The 22,500-nt window shown below is 46.0% G+C and overlaps 1 protein-coding gene across 1 annotated transcript in view; it reads right to left on the bottom strand.

The window, feature by feature from the left end:
* Nucleotides 1-22,500, bottom strand: part of LOC143284697 (uncharacterized) — a 173,208-nt gene that overhangs the window by 10,877 nt on the left and 139,831 nt on the right. Inside the window, exons 11-20 of the mRNA XM_076591628.1 lie at nucleotides 20,941-21,045; nucleotides 18,243-18,601; nucleotides 15,607-15,674; nucleotides 13,657-13,686; nucleotides 11,955-12,144; nucleotides 9,631-9,811; nucleotides 5,384-5,510; nucleotides 3,718-3,857; nucleotides 2,677-2,900; nucleotides 2,198-2,299 (exon numbers count right to left, since the gene is read on the bottom strand). Coding sequence (XP_076447743.1) covers nucleotides 2,198-2,299; nucleotides 2,677-2,900; nucleotides 3,718-3,857; nucleotides 5,384-5,510; nucleotides 9,631-9,811; nucleotides 11,955-12,144; nucleotides 13,657-13,686; nucleotides 15,607-15,674; nucleotides 18,243-18,601; nucleotides 20,941-21,045 — 1,526 coding nt within the window. The remainder of the gene's footprint in view (nucleotides 1-2,197; nucleotides 2,300-2,676; nucleotides 2,901-3,717; nucleotides 3,858-5,383; nucleotides 5,511-9,630; nucleotides 9,812-11,954; nucleotides 12,145-13,656; nucleotides 13,687-15,606; nucleotides 15,675-18,242; nucleotides 18,602-20,940; nucleotides 21,046-22,500) is intronic.

The raw sequence follows: 22,500 nt of genomic DNA on the forward strand, positions 1-22,500 counted from the left end.
TTGTGTTGTCGGTATACAGTGCTAACTGAAGTAATCATAAATTAGTCATTAGGGAAGCATGAATGCGTGTCGTGACCCTAACAACCACCACTGACCATAGACACTGACAGGGAAAGTGTGCTTGTGACTGTAGCACTGTTGGGGGTGTTTAACAGTGAAAATTAATGTGTTTGTAAATGCATCAAAGTATCTTTGTCACGAAAGATTTCCCTATCACGGCAGTTTTTTCGACAGACTTTTTGCCACAGACAACTTCACTTGTTGCCGTGGGTCATTTTACGTGCACCAAGTACATGAATACAGCACACACAGGTCTCGTTACGGTTTTTCGTTTGATCTGAAGGACTAGCATCTGGACCGCCACTCTAATGGGAATCGAACCCATGACCGTCCGTCCGTCCGTCCCCAGTCTGGCACTCTGCCATTCGGCCAACCCTCCATATGTGGTACCGACAAAAAACAAAACAAAACAGTTCAGCGTTCTGTAGGCTTCTGATCTGTGTTCCTCGTGTTCTTTCTTTTAGAAGCAAGTTACGATTCGGTTCACTTATCATCAAAACTAAAACTTCAGCAGTAGTGATTGTGATTGACGCTATCAGCACAGTGTCACTTTCCGATTTTTTTTTTTTTTTTTTTTTTTCAGAATGTTATCGTCGCCTTCGTCGTCGTCGTCATCAATCAACATCATCATCATTAGCAGCAGCAGCAGCAGCGGCATTCATCAGCACCATCATCCATCATCACCAACACCCCCACTACACCACCATCAAGAAGCAAGGTGGCAGAATGGTTCAGACGTTCATCTGCCAATACAGTGTCCGTAAGGGTCTGGGTTCGAATCCCGCTCTCGCCCTTTCTCCTAAGTTTGACTGGAAAATCAAACTGAGCGTCCAGTCATTCGGATCAGACGATAAACTAAGGTACCGCCTGCAGCACGCAGTTGGCGCACTGAAAAACAGCAACAAAAAACAAACAAAAGAAAACAATAATAAAAAACAGAAACAACAATACAAAATAACACCTAAAGAACAGATGACAACAAGTGTTGTCCTTTGGCAAAAATTCTGAAAAAAAAAATCCACTCTGATTGGTACACAAACATATGTGCAAGCACTCAAGGCCTGACTAAGCGCCTTGGGTTATGCTGCTGTTCAGGCATCTGTCTAGCAGACTGATGTGGTGTAGCGTATAACCCTTTGTCCGAACGCAGTGACGCCTCCTCAAGAAACTGAAACTGAAACTTGATTCGCCACCACCAACTATCACAGCACCATCATGAAATGGAAGTGAAGTGAAAGCTTAGAGGTCATGCACACGACCAGGCTTTGATTTCCGTGTCGGGACTCGGATTTTTACTCCTCTCCCCGCCCCTTCCACTAGGCCTTGAGTGGTGATCTGAACGCTAGTCTTTTGGATCTGACAATAAGTATGCACTTAACAACGACATGTAAAAAGAATCCACAGCAGCAATAGGGTCTTTTCTGGCTTTCCGATTTGACAGCGCAACGAATGTAACTACACTCACAGACAGGAAAAAAAATGAAAGAAAAATAAATTTTAAAAAATGGGTGGTGATGCACTGACAGCCCGAATCTCACTACAGAGATAACAGTTGTGACCAAACAATAACAACACCACCAACAACAAAAATCAATATAAAATCATCACCATCATCATTATCGTCATCGTCGTCGTCGTCGTCATCATCACCATCGTCATCATCATCATCATCGTCGTCGCTGTGATCACCATCGTCATCATCATCATCGTCGTCGTCGCTGTGATCACCATCGTCATCATCATCATCATCATCGTTGTCGTCGCTGTAATCATCATCATCGTCGTCGTGGCTGTGATCACCATCGTCATCATCATCATCGTTGTCGTCGCTGTGATCATCATCATCATCATCAACATCATCGTCGTCGTCGTCGCTGTGATCATCATCATCATCATCAACATCATCGTCGTCGTCGTCGCTGTGATCATCATCATCAACATCATCGTCGTCGTCGTGGCTGTGATCATCATCATCATCATCAACATCATCGTCGTCGTCGTGGCTGTGATCATCATCATCATCATCAACATCATCGTCGTTGTCGTCGCTGTGATCATCATCATCATCATCATCATCAACATCATCGTCGTTGTCGTCGCTGTGATCACCATCGTCACCACCCCAGTGGGCACTCACCGGGCCAGGGCGGACTGCACCACCTTGAGGTGATGGGTAGCCAGCCAGTGCACTCCCCCCACCACCACCACCGTATCGCTGCTGTTGGCCAGGGGAAGAGTCCTTCGACAGAGCGAAGTTCATCATTAGTCATGATTCGTACAGTAGTAACAGCTGCATGTACGTAAACTAATGCCCTTTGACAGAACGAAGATAGATTTCATGGTTCCTACAATACTACTAGCTGTAGTAAAAAGTGACTACATGGTTGATACAGCCACGGAGAGAGAGAGAGAGAGAGAGAGAGAGAGAGAGAGAGAGAGAGAGAAAGAGAGAGAGACAGAGACAGAGAGAGAGAGAGAGAGAGAGAAGGGAAAACGAACCAAAACCGAACCTCCAAATCTTCTGGTAAACAGCTTTGTCCACACACACACACACGCACAAAACCCACAACGCTCCCCCCCCCTCCCCCCCCAAATCCCACCACCAAAGAATCGAACCTCCGAATCAGCTGGTACAACGCCTTGTCGAACACAGGCCTGTGGTGGGCAGGCAGCCAGAACTGCGGGTAATAGGCGAAGCTGAAGACGGTGGAGTTGCCGTTGAGGGCCGGGTAGACCCTCAAGTGATGCGTCTTGTCCGGTGGGTCCCACAGAGACCCGTTGACCCGCTGAGACAGGTAGTGCAGCACGCCTCGGTTGGTGGAGTCTCCGATGAACAGCACCTGGGGGTGGGGGTGGTGGGGGAGTAGCGGGGGGATGGGGGGTGTGGGTGGGGGGGGGGGGTGTAGGTGTGTGTGGGTGGGTGGTTGGGGATGGGAAAGAGAAAAACAAAAACAAAAAACAAATAAATAATCAACTGAAAACTAAAAAAAAACCCCAACAAAACAAACCAACCAAAAAAACCACCTTTTCCTCTCTCTCTGTCTCCTTTCCATATCTCTGTCTCCCCCCCCTCTCTCTCCCTCACTCTCTCTGTCTTTCTCTGTCTCCGTCTCTTCTCTCTTTCTCCCCCGCCCTCTTTCTATCTGCCTCTCCATATCTCTGTCTACTCCTCTCTTTCTCCTATCCATCTCTGTGTCTCCCTCTCCCCTATCTCTGTCTCCCTATCCATTTCTCTGTCTCTCTCTCTCTCTCTCTATGTCTCCCTCTCACTCTGTCCCCAAATCCCTTTCTCTGTCTCCATCCCCCTGTCTCTCTCACTTCCTTTTCTCTGTCTCTCCTGTCTTTCTCACCTTCTTTGTCTGTCTGTCTCTCTCTCTGTGCCTCTCTCTGTCTCCCTCTCCCTGCCCCCATCTTCTCTCTCTCTCTCTCTCCTCTCACTCCCTCTTCCTGCCTCTCTCTCTCTCTCCCTGCCCCCCTTCTCTCTCTCTCTCCTCTCACTCCCTCTTCCTGCCTCTCTCTCTCTCCCTGCCCCCCTTCTCTCTCTCTCTCCTCTCACTCCCTCTTCCTGCTTCTTTCTCTCTCTCCCTGCCCCCCTCCCCCCCCCCGACCTCTCTCTCTCTCCCCACCCCCCTATCTCTCTCTCTCCTTGCTGCACACCTTCTTGTCCCGGAAGCATCGCTGCAGCTGACGCCGGGAGAGCCTGGGTTCCCTGCAGGAGAAGGGGGACCACAGCGCCTCCTTCCAGTAGCACCTGCCGTCCTCCTCCCGACAGCTGCTGCAAGGCACGTACCACTGGCCTGCAACCACCCAGCCAGCCAGCCAGCCAGTCAACCAACAATCAACCAGACAACCAAGCAACTAGCCAACCAGTCAACCAGCCAGTTAAACAGCCCAGCCAATAAGCCAACCAACCAACCAGCCAGCAGCCAACCAGTAAACCAACAAACAACCAACCAACCAACCAGCCAACCAGCCAACCAACCAACCAACCAACAACCAACCAGCCAGCAACCAACCAACCAGCCAACCAGTCAAACCAACAACCAACCAGTCAAACCAACAATCAACCAGTCAAACCAACAACCAACCAGTCAAACCAACAACCAACCGGCCAACCAGTAAACCAACAACCAACCAGTCAAACCAACCAACCAACAACCAACCAGTCAAACCAACAACCAACCAGTCAAACCAACAATCAACCAACCAGCCAACAACCAACCAGCCAGTTAAACCAACAACCAACTAACCAACCAATCAGACAACCAACCAACCAATCAGTCAACCAACCAACCAACCAACAACCAACCAACCAATCAGTCAACCAACCAACCAACCAATCAGCCAACAACAAACCAGTCAAACCAACAACCAACCAGCCAATCAAACCAACCAACCAACCAGCCAAAAACCAAACAGTCAAACCAACAAACAACCAACCAACCCGACAATCAAACAATTAGCCGATGGACCAACCAACCAACCAACCAACAGTATCAGTATCGGTAGCTCAAGGAAGCGTCACTGCGTTCGGACAAATCCATATACGCTACACCACATCTGCCAAGCAGATGCCTAACCAGCAGCGTAACCCAACGCGCTTAGTCAGGCCTTGAGAAAAAACAAAACAACAACAAATACAACCACCAACCAACCAATAATCAACCAGCAAACAATCCACCAGCCAACCAATAAAACAGCCAATAATCAACGCACGTATAGTTCACTATTAAGAATATACATGTGCTTCAGCAAAAACAATTACAACAGAATTCGTGATGAAGCTAACTCACTACACATGCGCAAACACACACGCAAACACACACGCAAACACACACACACACACACACACACACACACACACACACACACACACACACACACACACACACACATCTGCCAATACAGAGAGTCCGTGTGGGACTGGGTTCGAATCCTGCTCTCGCCCTTTCGCCCAAGTCTGACTGGAAAATCAAACTGAGCGTCTAGTCTTTCAGATGAGACGATAAACCGAGGTTCCGTGTGCAGCATGCACTTGGCGCACTGAAAAAAAAGAACCCATGACAACGAGAGTGATGTCCTCTGGCAAAATTCAGTTGAAGATATCCTACTCTGATAGGTTCACAAATATAATATGCAGGCACTCAAGACCTGACTAGAAAAGCGCGTTGAGTCATACTGCCGGTCAGGCATCTCTGCCTAGCAGACGTGGTGTGTAGCGTGTATGGATTTGCCGCGAAGGCAGTGAAGCCCTCCTTGAGAAACTGAAAACTGAAACCTGTATCGTGTGCTGTACTGCAGCACGCCACTCTGAGCCACCCACCAGGAGCGTCCCCCGTGGAGCAGGGAGGCAGACGGGCACGTGTCTTGAGGAACAGGGTCCAGGACTTTAGGGAGGGCACTGGCTGCAGTCCGCACGGCTCCCGGGGGGCGTAGGCCAGTGAGCAGTCCTGGATGGGACCAGGGTGCGAGGGGATGGGGGGGTGGGGGGTGGGGAGAGGAGGGGTTATAGTCCTTCATTGTGTTCCTTACCTCTTGGTGTTGGGTTTGGGTGTGACGGTAGAGGAGGGGGCGTGGGGTTGTGGGGGGGGGGGGAGGAGTTATGTTCTGTCATTGTGTTCGTTTACCTCTCTTGGCATTACTTTTGGGTGTGTGCGGGGTGGGGGGGGGTGGGGGTGGGGAAGAGTTATATTATCTTGGTGTTAGTTTTGGGTGTGAGGAGGAGAAGGAGTTATATTCTTTTGCTGTTAGTTTTGGGTGTGAGAGGAGGAGGAGGAATTATATTCTTTTGCTGTTAGTTTTGGGTGTGAGAGGAGGAGGAGGAATTATATTCTTTTGCTGTTAGTTTTGGGTGTGAGAGGAGGAGAAGGAGGAGTTATATTCTCTTGGTGTTAGTTTTGGGTATGAGGGGAGGAGGAGGAGTTATATTCTTTTGCTGTTAGTTTTGGGTATGAGGGGAGGAGGAGGAGTTATATTCTTTTGCTGTTAGTTTTGGGTGTGAGAGGAGGAGAAGGAGGAGTTATATTCTTTTGCTGTTAGTTTTGGGTATGAGGGGAGGAGGAGGAGTTATATTCTTTTGCTGTTAGTTTTGGGTATTAGGGGAGGAGGAGGAGTTATATTCTTTTGCTGTTAGTTTTGGGTATGAGGGGAGGAGGAGGAGTTATATTCTTTTGCTGTTAGTTTTGGGTATGAGGGGAGGAGGAGGAGTTATATTCTTTTGCTGTTAGTTTTGGGTATTAGGGGAGGAGGAGGAGTTATATTCTTTTGCTGTTAGTTTTGGGTGTGAGAGGAGGAGGAGGAATTATATTCTTTTGCTGTTAGTTTTGGGTGTGAGAGGAGGAGAAGGAGGAGTTATATTCTCTTGGTGTTAGTTTTGGGTATGAGGGGAGGAGGAGGAGTTATATTCTTTTGCTGTTAGTTTTGGGTATGAGGGGAGGAGGAGGAGTTATATTCTTTTGCTGTTAGTTTTGGGTATGAGGGGAGGAGGAGGAGTTATATTCTTTTGCTGTTAGTTTTGGGATATGAGGGGAGGAGGAGGAGTTATATTCTTTTAGTTTTGGGTGTGAGGGGAGAAGGAGGAGGAGTTATGGCCTAGAGGTAACACGTCCGCCTAGGAAGCGAGAGAATCTATGCGCGCTGGTTCGAATCACGGCTCAGCCGCCGATATTTTCTCTCCCTCCACTAGACCTTGAGTGGAGGTCTGGACGCTAGTCATTCGAATGAGACGATAAACCGAGGTCCCGTGTGTAGCATGCACTCAGCGCACGTAAAGAACCGACGGCAACAAAAGGGTTGTTCCTGGCAAAATTCTGTAGAAAAATCCACTTCGATAGGAAAAACAAATAAAACTGCATGCAGGAAAAAATAAAAAAAATCGGTGGTGCTTTAGTGAAGCGACGCGCTCTCCCTGGGGAGAGCAGCCCGAATTTCACACAGAGAAATCTGCTGTGACAAAATGAGAAATACAATACAACACATATTCTCTTGGTGTTAGTTTTGGGTGAGAGAGGAGGCGGAGGAGTTATATTCTCCTGGTGTTAGTTTTGGGTGTGAGAGGAGGAGGAGGAGGAGTTATATTCTCCTGGTGTTAGTTTTGGGTGTGAGAGGAGGAGGAGGAGGAGTTATATTCTCCTGGTGTTAGTTTTGGGTGTGAGAGGAGGAGGAGGAGGAGTTATATTCTCCTGGTGTTAGTTTTGGGTGTGAGAGGAGGAGGAGGAGGAGTTATATTCTCCTGGTGTTAGTTTTGGGTGTGAGAGGAGGAGGAGGAGGAGTTATATTCTCCTGGTGTTAGTTTTGGGTGTGAGAGGAGGAGGAGGAGTTATATTCTCCTGGTGTTAGTTTTGGGTGTGAGAGGAGGCGGAGGAGTTATATTCTCCTGGTGTTAGTTTTGGGTGTGAGAGGAGGCGGAGGAGTTATATTCTCCTGGTGTTAGTTTTGGGTGTGAGAGGAGGAGGAGGAGGAGTTATATTCTCCTGGTGTTAGTTTTGGGTGTGAGGGAAGGAGGAGGAGGAGGAGTTATATTCCTGGTGTAGTTTTGGGTGTGAGGGAAGGAGGAGGAGGAGGAGGAGTTATATTCTCCTGGTGTTAGTTTTGGGTGTGAGGGGAGGAGGAGGAGGAGGAGTTATATTCTCCTGGTGTTAGTTTTGGGTGTGAGAGGAGGAGGAGGAGTTATATTCTCTTGGCGTTAGTTTTGGGTGTGAGAGGAGGAGGAGGAGGAGGAGTTATATTGTCCTGGTGTTAGTTTTGGATGTGAGAGGAGGAGGAGGAGGAGTTATATTCTCCTGGTGTTAGTTTTGGGTGTGAGGGAAGGAGGAGGAGGAGGAGTTATATTCTCTTGGCGTTAGTTTTGGGTGTGAGAGGAGGAGGAGGAGGAGGAGTTATATTGTCCTGGTGTTAGTTTTGGGTGTGAGACAAGGAGGAGGAGGAGGAGGAGGAGGAGGAGTTATATTCTCTTGGCGTTAATTTTGGGTGTGAGGGGAGGAGGAGGAGGAGTTATATTCTCCTGGTGTTAGTTTTGAGTGTGAGGGGAGGAGGAGGAAGAGGAGGAGAAGGAGGAGTCATGTTCTGTCATTGGGTTTGTTTCCTGTCTTGGTGTTAATTTTGTGTGTGAGGGGAGGAGGAGGAGTTATGTTCTGTCATTATGTCCTTTACCTCTCTCGGTATTAGTTTTGAAAAAGTGTGTGTTCATAGACGGGGTGGGGTGGTGGAGGTAAGGTGGGAGGTGTTGAGCTCAGCATCATCATCATAATCACTACCACCACCGACACTACCACTATCATCATCACCATCACCATCACCATCATCACCATCACAACCGCCACTGTCATCATCATTATCGCTGCCTACTACCACTACCTCCCCACCACCACTATCATCATCACCACCACCACTACCATCGTCATCACTACAACGACGACCACCACCACCGCCACTACCATCACCATCGTCATCATCACCAACACCAAAACTATTAATAATAATCATCGTCATAATGTACATTTGAATATCACCCTTCCTCTCTAAGATCTCAAGGCACTTTACATGAAGAAAAAAGCTACAAATTAACATGAATCATTCATGACCACCTTTTCTCCAATCCCTCCCCCCCCACACACACACACACCCCAGCCCTTAAACTCTCCATCCTCCATTCGTCGTGAATACAAATGACAGGCATGGGGTGGTGTTCGAGAAGAAGAAGGAAACACAGAGAACTTACAGATACGTTTTAACTCACTCAGTACGGCTAGTCCTCTCTTCTCCTCTACACGGACCCATCGGATGTCCAGTGGGTGTCTGAATGACCCAACCTTTAGCTTCCTTCGTCAGAATTGTGGTATTCTTTGTCAACATTCACCTCTTCAGTATAAGAGCCTTACGCTTGCAATATTTTGATGATGGTAATTGGGGTGAAACGCTGTTAACGTCGTCTCTTTCGCCGTTCGTATGGAGAGAGTTAAAACAATGAGCTTTTAGTGAAGAGCGAATGGCAGAGATGGAATCAAATGCACGGCATATGACGATAAAAAGTTGTTTCAGATATGAGGAGCAGCAAAGGGGAAAGAATGTTCACCATAGGTTCTTGTATTGGACACGAGGACATTTCAGAAGGTAACAGTCACAGGAAGAGCGGAGAGTTCTCGAGGGAGTGCAAGCGCTGATGAGGTCAGAAAGATTGGCAGGTCCCGTGGAGTGGAAAAGCAGAATATCGCAAGAGGCACGCAACTTTCTATTTAACTCTCGCCTGAATTGGAGGGGGTGAGTGTGGGGTGTGGGGTGTGGGGGGGAGGGAGGGCCATTATTATCACACAACCGCCACCACCACCATAACCATCACCAACACCACAATAACCATCCTCCTCCACCTACCCCCACCACCACCACCATAACCATCGTCACCACCACCACCAACACAACTATCATTATCCTCCACCTGCTCCTTCCTTCCTCTTCTTCCTCATCTTCCACCGCAAACCCCCCCCCTCCCCTCCCCTCGCCAGCCCCCTCCGACCCCCTCCGCCTCCACCTCCCACACCCCCCCACCCCCCACCCGCCCACACTCCAGCCCACCTGCTTGAGGCTGCAGACGACGTGTGGGACGGACGGGAGGAAAGGCCCCAGGCCGTGGTCAGCCTCCAGTCGGGTGACCAGCAGGGTGTAGGTGTTGACCACCCAGGGCTCCTCGTGCCCCCCGTCCACCACCAGGATCCGCAGCGTGTTGGCTCCCAGGCCCAGCGTCAGGTTGGCCGACCTGGCCCGGACACACACACACACACACACAGACACACACGCACACACACACACACACACACACACACACACACACACATAGACACACAGAGAAGGTGATCAGGTAACTGAAGGGGGTCACATGGAGGCGAAGAGAAGGGAAGGGGAGAGAAGGGAAGATTCAAGTAGATAAAGGGAGGTAAGGTAAGTGGAGGGAAGGGTAGGGGAGGTAAAGTAAGGAGAGGTAAGGTACGGGTAGGGGAGGTAAGAGAAGAGAAGGGAAGGGGAGGGTAGTGAAGGGGAGTGAAAGTAAGAGGGAGGGAGGGATGGATGGATAGGGAAGGTAAAGGTAGGGATGGTAAAGGTAGGGAAGGTAAGGGTAGAGAAGGGATGGGGAGGGAAGTGAAGGGGAGTGAAAGTAAGAGGGATGGATGGATAGGGATGGTAAACACAGGGAAGGTAAGGGTATTGAAGGTAAGGGAAGGGGAGGGTAGTGAAGGGGAGTGAAAGTAAGAGGGAAGGTAAAGGTAGGGAAGGTAAAGGAAGGGGAGGGAAGTGAAGGGGAATGAAAGAGGGATGGATGGATAGGGAAGGTAAAGGTAGGGAAGGTAAAGGTAGGGAAGGTAAGGGCAGAGAAGTTAAGGGAAGGGGAGGGAAGGTGACGGGAGGGAAGAATAGGACGACGGGGGGTTAGGTAAGGGGAAGGAAGGAAAAGTAAAGAGAGGGAAGGGGAGGGAAGGGACGGTAAGGGGAGGTAAAGTCAGATAAAAGATGGTAACGGGAGGGAATGGGTTAGAAGAGAATGGAAGAGAAGGGGGCAACGGGAGGGAAGGGCAAGGGGGGGATAAGGTATGGTAAATCAAGGGGTGGGAAGGAAAGTGGAGGTAAATAAGGTATGGGGGGGGGGGAACGGAAGGGTAGGGGAGGTCAGGTAAGGTAACACAGCCCACTCAGTGTTATTGGTTTATCTGTGGAGGCGGGCCTGCGATTCAAAACTGTGACCACACCCATGCTGTCATTCACCTGTCACCATTATGCTGATCCTTAACGTGGGCCAATGATGGACAGCTAGCTAGCTAGCTGTGTAACCACGCCCACACAGTGATCACCCCTTAAACGTTCGCCACATCAAATGAACAGCTGCTTTCAGTTGAGGCAGTACAAATGACATACTGGTTTCAGCTACACATCCACAAATTAGCCCCCTACCTATCCAACTTTTTTTTAAAACACACACACACACACACACACACATACAAACAAACACACACTCTTGAACACAGGACCACAATAATTACTCTATGCACACGCTCACTTAAACTCCAGCTTCAAATGATCTTTCAGTCTCTACTGTTTGTATAAGCGTGGCTATCATTTACCTTGTGAACTGACTGAGTGGGTGGGGCGGGTAAGGCGTGTGTGAGTTTGATGAACTGGTTGTTTGTTGTGGACTGATGTGGTGTGTGCGGCGGCTGGGGTGGAAGATCAGTAGCCGACTTTAGCCAGCCTACTGTTGGTGCCTGCGTGTGCTGAACTTTTACTGACGTTATTTGCGTGTGTGGTCTGGTTGGGGCCGGGGAGCTTGGAAGAACTGATCACTGATGCACTGTGTGACACATACTTTAAAAAAAAAATCTCTTTCGCATGTGTGCATTGTTTAGCTTAATTTTTTTTTATCATGGAGCTCGCTCTTAAGCTTGTTCACCACACTCAGCAAGACCCAATATGATGATGATGATGATGAAGATCGTTATTATTATCACCATTCTTTATTCTCATTATACTTATCATTATAATGATAATAATGATGATGATAATAATGATATCATATAATTATTATCATTATCACTACCTATCGAGGTTGTTTGTCCTCGAGGCGGGCCTGTGATTGTCACCTCTGTAACCATGCCCACCTTGTTATTCATTTATCCAGTCTGTGTTTATTCCAGGTAGCTAAGTAATTGGCACGACAGCTCCGTAACCACGCCCAAATTGTCACTCATTTGTCAAGGTTTGTGTTTATTCTCCAGGCAGCTAAGTGATTGGCACGATAGTTCTGTAACCACGCCCAAATTGTCACTCATTTGTCAAGGTTTGTGTTTATTCTCCAGGTAGCTAAGTGACTGGCACGACAGCTTGGTGGCCACATCCACACGGCCATTTACCTCTCAGTGTTATGTTTATCCTCGAGGCGGGCCTGTGACTGACAGCTTTGTGACCACGCCCACACCGTCACCAGCTGCACGTGATGCTCCACTTCCGCTTCATACTCCGTCTGGAAGGGAGAAAACTCCGGTCGCAGCGTCAGTGCAGGACGGGTGACAATGCTTGACAGGTATGGCATGCTTCCTGGTTCTGCAATTTAAAAATAAAAGATAAAAGATAAAAAGGTCACACACACACACACACACACACACACGTACATGTACACATATTTAGATATATACAGACAAATTCGTGTGACACACAAACGCACCATGCTTACAAGCACAAGCACACACACACACACAAACAAGCACACACACACACACACAGGTGGGAGAAAAGAGAACTTGAAGTTAAATTTTTTACCCACTTGTGTAAACAAAGTGAGTCTATGTTTTAACCTGGTGTTCAGTTCTCTCTCTCTCTCTCTCTCTCTCTCTCTCTGTGTGTGTGTGTGTGTGTGTGTGTGTGTGTGTGTGTGTGTGTGACTTTAAAAAAAATCTTTTTTCTTTCTTTCTTTTTTTAAATTGTGATACTAACTTAACCATCGACGTGTTTACTGCATATAAATATTCTAAAGTGGACACTGAATTAATTGGAATAAACATAAAATAAAAATTGAATTGATCGTTTCTTTCAGCTCGTTGTAGGCTTTGACTGGTTCGTGCAGATATACTACCATGTGTTGCTTTGTGCTTGAAGGGATAGCAAAGTCTCCTTTACCGCCGTAATAAAGGAATAATCGAGATATAAAAAACACACACAAAAAACATGATTTAAACGGCATTATTACATCCACTATAATCACATCTATTTATCGCACGAGGAAGAAAACGTCAACACTGATTAGTCTGCCTGCTTCGAAACTAAACATGCATGGTTCGATCCCGCTCGCATACCTTTTTTTTTTTCTTCCTTTTTTCCTCCCAAGCTTGATTTATATATCATATTTAATACAGAACTGCACTTTTCAACGATTATTTAAATCTCTCTCTTTTTTTTCTCCTCATAATTCCTTCCTTGACTGGATAAAGCGCGAAGCACAAGTGAGTCTTGAAGGCTTTGCCTCTTGTTTACTGTCATTTACTGATAAAGGTCTTTTGACAAAAGGGGGAAACAACCACCATTTCTTTTTTCTTTTTTTTTTTTACGTCAACAGCTTTTACACACTGCAATTAAATAAAGATTGGCAGAACTGTCACCATACATATGCAAAGTATCACGTCAACAATTCAAAGAAGAAGAAAAATAAACGTAACACAAAGAAACTCGACCAAATCCCACTCAAACATACAACTCCATGACTGTACTCTTCATTTTCTTTCAAGGATATAGCCAGCATCCAATTAACCATGGTTAAGTGTCTTCTACTAAATCATTTGATTCGCGGATAACAAATCATCATCTTAATATTTGCGCGTCTGCATTGATTTTGGCCCAATCGATCTAATTATGATGAGTTCATGGTCAGACGATAAGAGGGAAATATCACCGTGCAATTTAGCAAAATTTGATTAAAGAAAATTATCGTACCTCGTCATAAACTTTAAAATGGAACAAACACACACACACACACACACACACACACACACACACACACACACACACACACACACACACACACACACACACACACACACACACACACACACAGCAGCTCACCGTCACTGCATGGTGGACCAGTAACAGTATCTGAAACAGCCATTGAAAACAAAGTGAGATTAAAAAAATAAATAAATAAATAAATAAATAAAATAAAACCAACATGCAAATCCACAACGAAACCCTTACAATGATTAATAAGACTCGAACAGAAGATACAGGCTTGCACAGCCGGGAAGGATAATGGTCACGATGTATAACTAATGGACGATCTATAAACGATCAATTCAGACTGAAGACATTCTTTCATGCAGTAAGATTCACTGAGAACAAATTTCTTAGCAAAGTAACACACACACACACACACACACACACACACACACACACACACACACACACACAAAACACATGAAATCGCGGTGAAGTCTATGATACGAACATAATTATCACAAGTGAAACAGTTACATACAGCATATTGATTTTAACAAAATCACACACATCAGTTGTAGCAAAGCAAGCCCGATACAAAACATAACCTTTCCCGCTTTTTAACACACACACACACACACACACACACACACACACACTTCTACTACAAAATATGAATTAAAAAGAAAGGGATGTGGTAATAAAAATAAATCAGAAACAGAACTCTGGCTGCAATCAGACTCCAAGGCACCAAACATCCAACAGCAACAGGAGCAATAGCCGAGTGGTTAAAGCGTTGGGCTTTCAATCTGAGGGTCCCGGGTTCGAATCTCGGTGACGGCGCCTGGTGGGTAAAGGGTGGATATTCTTCCGATCTCTCAGATCCACATATGTGCAGACCTGCTAAGTACCACGAAAAGTCATCAGCAAAGTGATCTTGGTCGTGTAATGTAAATGAGAAGACTGTCGATTGCTCTGAGATCTTTCCTAAGCTTTGTGTAAATACAAAGAAAACTGAACGATTACGGCAAAATTACAAAAGCAACAACAACAACAACAACAACAACAACACACACATACAAAAAGTGAAGAAAGTAATATTGATGATAAAACTGACAACATTTTCATACAGACAAAAACGAGAAAAACAACAACAACCAAAAACAAAAAACACAAAAAATACTCAAACAAATGAACAAAAACAACAGGCCTACTACTACTACTACAGCTATTGCTACTACTACACCTGCTGCTGCTGCTATTGATACTAATATCGTCATTTACAAGAAATAAATTGAGTGAATGACAAGTTTGGTAAAAAAAAAATAATTTCATCTGATAATTGTGATCATAAACACAGACGCAGATACATACGATACACAAACGCAGATACAGACTTATACACAGACACAGCCACACACACACACACACAAAAACCACCTGAACCCCCTTCGTGTGTATACGCACACAGATCAAACACGCACGTTTAAGACTCCTGTAATCCATGTCAGCAATCAATCGGTTATGGAAACAAAAGCATATCCAGCATGCACCCCCCCCCCCACCGAAAACGGAGTATGGCTGCCTACATGGCGGGGGCAAATAAACAAAACGGTCACACATGTAAAATGTTACATGTCTGCCTGAGCGTGTGTTTGTGTGTGTGTGTGTGTGTGCGTGCTTGAAATCTTGACTGAATGACACAGGAAACGAATGATGAGCGCCCAGTGGCAGCCGTCAGTCGGCTCTACCCAGGTAGTAGGCAGCCTGCTGAGCAAAATGACACATGCTGTGATAAAAAGCAGCAGGTGTAGTAGTAGCAATAGTTGTAGTAGTAGTAGTAGTAGGCCTGTTGTTTTTGTTCATTTGTTGGGTATTTTTTGTGGTTTTGTGTCTTATAAACCTTACGGTTTCATGACAATAAAATCTATTCTATTCTATTCTATTCACACACACACACCTACACACACACACTACCCACTGATGAACAGTCGCCCAATCCTATCCTGCATCAGCTCCAAGAATACGCAAATATGCAATTATATATTCTTTTTTCGTTATTCATCCATGGTTAACACTAACCTTGATCTTGTGGAAGTTTCTTCACCAGTGGTTCTTGATGGTCGCTCGCCTGTGGGCCCGACTGGTCGCTGGAATAGTTCGCTTAGGTGACGTTTGTGATGTGGATGTATGCATAGATAGATAGATAGATAGATAAACATACAGAGAGAGAGAGAGAGAGAGAGAGAGAGAATGAGAAAAAGAGAGCAAGGGAGAAAGAGAATGAAAGAAAGAGAGAAAGCAAGACTTATAGATAGATAGATAGATAGATGGATCACACACACACACACACACACAAACACACACACACACAGAGTACACACACACACACACACACACACACACACACACACACACACACACACACACACACACACACACACACACACACACACACACACACACGTCCACAAATAAACACAAACGTAGACACACGCATACACTTTGAATATTTGAAATTGCTGAATCCCTGTCATTTAGTCCAATAGGACTGTTTCTGTGATGCGATCTACCGATACTTATTTTTACTTTTGTTGTTGTTCATGTTGATAAATGCTGTCTCACATAATGTTTGTGAATAGCTTATTACATTGCTATAGTTTATCCTTTCTCTGTATATCCCCCTTGAATCTTCATCCCAACCCCACCTCCCACACACCAACACGCGCGCGCGCGCGCGCACACACACACACACACACACACACACACACACGATACGTCTAATATCACTCAAAGTGGAAAGACGTTAAATCAAAGAAAGATACACATACACTTTCACACACACACACACACACATATGAACACAAACACAGACACACAGACACACACACGCGACAAAGTGGTGAAGACTGAAAGGCAGACAGGAGATTACATTGGACAATAAAGCACAGACGAACACTCTTTCCTGAGAGTTGAGCCGATCACGGAAATTGATCCTGGCGATCTCTCTCTCGCTCCCTCTCTCTCTCTCCCCCCTCTCTCTCTCTCGTGTTAACTTCTTATTTGACATTTGTATTCTCTGTCTGTGTGTCTGTCTGCCTCCCTCTCTCTCTTTATCATGCGTTCTTCTTCTCTCTCTGTTTGGGTTATTTTTTTTTTATATAGACATAAAAATAAAATAAAATAAAAACTGACAGGGGGAACACAGACACGCACAGACACACAAGCATACACACACACCTGCACCCTAACGAACACACACACACACACACACACACACACACACGCTCCAACCCCTGTCCACCCCACACACCCCAGAACCACTGAGAATGAACAGGAAGAAGGATCGTTTTTCAGCGGTCTCGACAGACGTGTCCAATTGATTAGCTGAATTAATTGTCTGATGTATTGCCCTTTTCTAACACTCTCCAGTCTGCAACCTTTTCTGTTCACGCCAACACACACACACACACACACACACACACACACACACACACACACACACACAGTCACTGGCTTTTGACCAACACCCCCAAAACAGCATTTCAGGAAACCCCTACCACAACCTTCTTTCTGTGGCGAGCGAATTCCAGCCAAAAGACACCACAAACAGTAAACCAGTGTGAAAAAAAGTAAAACGTCTAAACTGGTCAAAGTCAACAATTCATTCTCCACCTACTTTCTTGTTTTTTGGTGTGTTTTTTTTTAATTTTTTTTTGTTTTTTTACAAAACACATTTTACTGTATGTTGTGTAGCTTCAGTTTCAGTTTCTCAAAGAGGCGTCACTGCGTTCGAACAAATCCATACAAGCTATACGCAACGTCTGCTGGGCAGATGCCTGACCAGCAGCATAACCCAACGCGCTTAGCCGGCTAAGCCTCGAGTACAAGCATATATATATATATATATATATATATATATATATATATATATATATATATATATATATATATATATATATACATACATACACACACACACACACACACATATATATATATATATATATATATATAGAGAGAGAGAGAGAGAGAGAGAGAGAGAGAGAGAGAGAGAGAGAGAGATAGATATATACACACATACACACAGAGATACATATATATATAAATTTGTGTGTGTGTGTGTGTGTGTGTGTGTGTGTGTGTGTGTGTGTGTGTGTGTGTGTGTGTGTGTGTGTGTGTGTGTGTACCAACCGGAGTGGATTTCTTAAACAGAATTTTGCCAGAGGACAACACTCTCGTTGCCATGATGTCGTTTTGTTTGTTTGTTTGTTGTTGTTTTTTCAATGCGCCAAGTGCATGTTTATCGTCTGATCCGAATCACTGGACAGGCGCTCAGTTTGATTTTTTCCAGTCAAACGTGGGAGAAATGGTTGAGTTATGGAGCGTACATGAGATCAATTAACTCTCTCCATACGAACGGCGAAAGAGACGACGTTAACAGCGCTTCACCCCAATTACCACCATCAAAATATTGCAAGCGGAAGGCTCTTGTACTGAAGAGGTGAATGTTGACAAAGAATACCACAATTCTGACGACGGAAGCTAAAGGTTGGGTCATTCAGACACCCACTGGACATCCGAGGGGTCCGTGTAGAGGAGAAGAGAGGACTGGCCGTACTGAGTGAGTTAATCACGCTGTAACACCGCCTTGGAACTGAAACTGACAGTGAACCCCCCCCCACACACACAAAAAAAAAACAACAACCTCCACCTACATGGGCACATTGAGGTCCTCAAACGACTCTGACGGCCCTCCCTCACTGGCCCTCAGAAAGAAGCTCTCCAGACCCAGCAAAAGAGCGTGCAGATGGCTCGTCCTCAGTACTGCTGACGACGACGACGAAGAAGAAGAAGAAGGAGATGAAAAGGAGGAGGAGGAGGAGGAAGGTAAGGGTAACGGCGGTGGTGGGGGTGGAGGGTTGATGGTATTCAAGTTGAAGGAGGATATTGTGCTTGTGGTGGTGGCGGTGGTGGTGGTGGTGGTTTTCGCTGATGGTGTCGACATCGTGGAGGCCTGAAGTCCCGAAGCCTGAAGAAGACCTGTGAAACGCACCGAGGAAGGACTTGGATACACCTGAAAAAAAAAAAAAATCAAAACACAATCAACATATCTCCGTGTTTCCCGATTATTCCACATTTCACAGCCAATTCCAACCAAAGAAGAAAAAAAGAAGAAAATAGCATGAAAAGAAAAAAAGAACGTAAAAACATTCAGACTGACACAACAGAGGAAACAACAGTCCTCCGCCGCAATCAAACACCACCCTACCAGCTCACACACACACACACACACACACACACACACACACACATTCTCTCTCTCTCTCTCTCTCCCCCCCCCCCTCTCTCTCTCTCTCTCTCTCTCATCAAATTGAAAAAACAGACAAGCAAGTGGACAGACAGACAGGAAATAAAAATAAGAAGAGAAAAAGAGAGCGAGAAGGAACCCCCCGGCCCCCCAACGTCCCCCCCCCCCTACTTAACCCTCCCAGACCCCATCCCCACCACACACACACACACACACAAACGAAGGCACACGTAAATGCAACGCCGCTCTCACGCAACGTACACGTCACTCGTCTATGTCTGTCTGTCTGTCTGTCTGTGCTCTCGCCTCCTCACTCTCTCCCCCTGTCCCCTCTTTTCTCCTTTCCCAACGTGATGTGAATGACCTATTGTCCCCTCCTCCATCCTCATTTCGCCAGACGTACAGTGTACGTACGTACGTGCTTTTTGAGACTGTCCAGCAGTCAGACCACTTGTCTGGAACCCAATAATTTCCTCTTCTCTCTCTCTCTCTCTCTCACTCACTCTCGCTTCACCTCCTCTTCTAGCCTTTTCTTCCCTTTCTCTCTCTTGTCTCTGAAGCCATTTGCATGAGACCAAATTCTGCCATTCCCTCTTCTTCCACCCGCACTCTTCACTCTCTTTCTTTCTTTCTTACTCTTCTTTTTCTCTCTCTCTGAAACCATTTGGCCTAAGTCCCAGTTCTTTTACTCTCTCTCTCTCTCTCTCCCACCCCCCCCCCCTTTCCCTCTATCTCTCTCATTTCCCCCTATCTGTTCCACCCCCCCCACTCCCCCACTCCCTCCACCACCGCCCCACTACACGCACTCTTCCATTGTTGACCAGCACCCCTTTCAAGATCTTTCTCCAACAGGTAGACACTGTCCAGGACCCTGTATCGACCACCTTCCCCAACCATCTCCTCTTCTACTTTGTCCACTATCAAGACTCTCCCTCCTTCCTTCCCTCCTTTCTCTGTCTCTGGGTCTTGAAGGTCTCTTCTCTCCCCATACCTTCTCTCTATCCTCCCCTCCCCTTCCCTCCCCCTTAAACCTTTTCTTTTCTTCCTTCACTCTATCCGACTATCTCCACACAACTGTTCAAGAGACAAAACCATCGTCCGTCACTCTTTCTCACTCCCCCTCCTTTCCCTTACCACTTCTCTACCCCCCCCCCCCCTACCCATCAAACCCCACCCCTACCGCTCATTATGCCTATCACACAACAATTACAGCGACAAACTACGACAATAATATACGTATGACAGCCAGTGATGTCCGACTATGACCATCAGAACACCAGCAGAGGCGGCATCTGTTTGTCGTGACAATCTGGGCTAGAAAATGATTACAGTGGAGAGCGTCTTGCCCAAACTACATCCCCCACTCTCTCGGCCATGAGGGTTTTGGGACAGACGGCGTTGGGGATGGGGTTCCCAAATGCCAACTAAGCTCCTAAGGCTGCAGCACTGTAAGTCAGTGCAATCTTGCCTCCTGATTTCTGAGTCATAGTCCTCTCCACAAAAGACTAAGCTGTAAATGACTTCCCACTGCGGTGGAGAAACCATTACTGATGATAATGATGATGGTGGTGGTGGTGGTGGTGATGATAACAAAATAAAAAAAAATAATGTGCATTTATATACCGCTACCAGTAGGGCTTTAAGCGCATTTGACAATACATGTGGTACCAGGAATAAGACACAGTAATATATGTATATATAATGTATGTATATACATACATATAAACACACACACACACACACACACACACACACATATATATATATATATATATATATATATATATATATATATAGAGAGAGAGAGAGAGAGAGAGAGAGAGAGAGAGAGAGATTATTTTAATGTTAAGAATAAGATACAAACTCGCTAAAAAAAATTATAAACCATTTCAAAAACAATGTACACCCATTCACAACTGACACACCTCACCCACACACGTCTGTCCACAAACATTCACACAGCACATATACATATAGACGATGGGGTGGGGTATAGAAGTGGGGTGTGGGGGGGGGGAGGTTTGGGGGGGGGGGGGAAGAGAAGAACCAATAGATTGATAAGTAAGAAAGTGTTCGAACACGTAAAGGTCAGACTGGAAATTCACCCTCTTCCATCCAGACTTGACCAGGCGTTCCCTCAGGTTGTCCAGCAGGTACACAAGGTCCGCGGGGCCCAGGCAGAACCTCCGGTCAGCGTTACACACCGTGTCCTGTGGGGTGTGGGGGCGTGGGAGAGGTGGGGGGTCGGGTGTGGGGGGGAGGAGACAGAACGTGGACACCAGTCTTTCATTCACAGTACTACAACAACAACAACAACAACATACGAGAAGAAGAAGAACAACGGCAACTGCATCTACAACAGTGATTTCTACCAGCAGCAACAACATCAAAATGATGATCACGATGATGATGATGATGATGGTGGAGGTGATGACGATAACAGCACCGTGATACGACGACGACGACGAGGACAACACGAGAAATGATAATCTAGAAAATGGTGATGGTGATAACGAAACCAGTACTAACACTCATATTTACAACAACGTCAACAAAAACATTAAGATGGAATAGGATGAAGAGGAGGGTGACGACGATGATGATAGCAACAATATGATACATAATGATTACGACGACAGAAATTATTATCGAAAAATGTTCATACACGTAAAACTTTAATGTATATATATATATATATATATATATATATATGTGTGTGTGTGTGTGTGTGTGTGTGTGTGTGTGTGTGTGTGTGTGTGTGTGTGTGTGTGTGTGTGTGTGTGTGTGTGTGTGTGTGTGTTAGTGCGCTTTTGACTGAAACCCGATTTATAAAAAAAAATGACACAGGAAACGAATGATGAGCGGCTCAGGTAGGCAGCCTGTTGTGCAAATGACTACGTGTTTGTAAAGCGCTCAGTGTTTGATCTGTGACCGAAGATAGGCGATAATTATACAAGTCTCCATCTCCATACATACATCCAAAACGGATACAAAAGCAGTAGCAGCAGCAGCAGTAGCAACAACATCAACTTCTTCTCTTCTTCTTCTGCGTTCACTCGTATGCACACGAGTGGGCTTTTACGTGTATGACCGTTTTTACCCCGCCATGTAGGCAGCCATACTCCGTTTTCGGGGGTGTGCATGCTGGGTATGTTCTTGTTTCCATAACCCACCGATCGCTGACATGGATTACAGGATCTTTAACGTGCGTATTTGATCTTCTGCTTACGTATACACACGAAAGGGGTTCAGGCACTAGCAGGTCTGCACATATGTTGACCTGGGAGATCGTAAAAATCTCCACCCTTTACCCACCAGGCGCCGTCACCGTGATTCGAACCCGGGACCCTCAGATTGACAGTCCAACGCTTTAACCACTCGGCTATTGCGCCCGTCAACAACAACAACAATAACAACAACGATGGTGAAGATGATAACAATGCTACACAATCACAGTAACACAACAACAAGCGCAGTGTTTTGATAGATCAGAGCGTTGTATGCGCTGATCGTTAACAAGCGTGCACTCCAACAGCGACTTATGAAGGAAGTGAGATACACAGTGTAACCCGACACAGTTTCTCTCTCCCCCCCCCCCCCCCCCAAAAAAAAAAAAAAAAAAAAAAAAAAACAAAAAAACCAACAACAACAACAACAAACAAAAA

This window comes from Babylonia areolata, chromosome 8 (assembly GCF_041734735.1).
Source record: "Babylonia areolata isolate BAREFJ2019XMU chromosome 8, ASM4173473v1, whole genome shotgun sequence".
Lineage (NCBI taxonomy): Eukaryota > Metazoa > Mollusca > Gastropoda > Neogastropoda > Buccinidae > Babylonia > Babylonia areolata.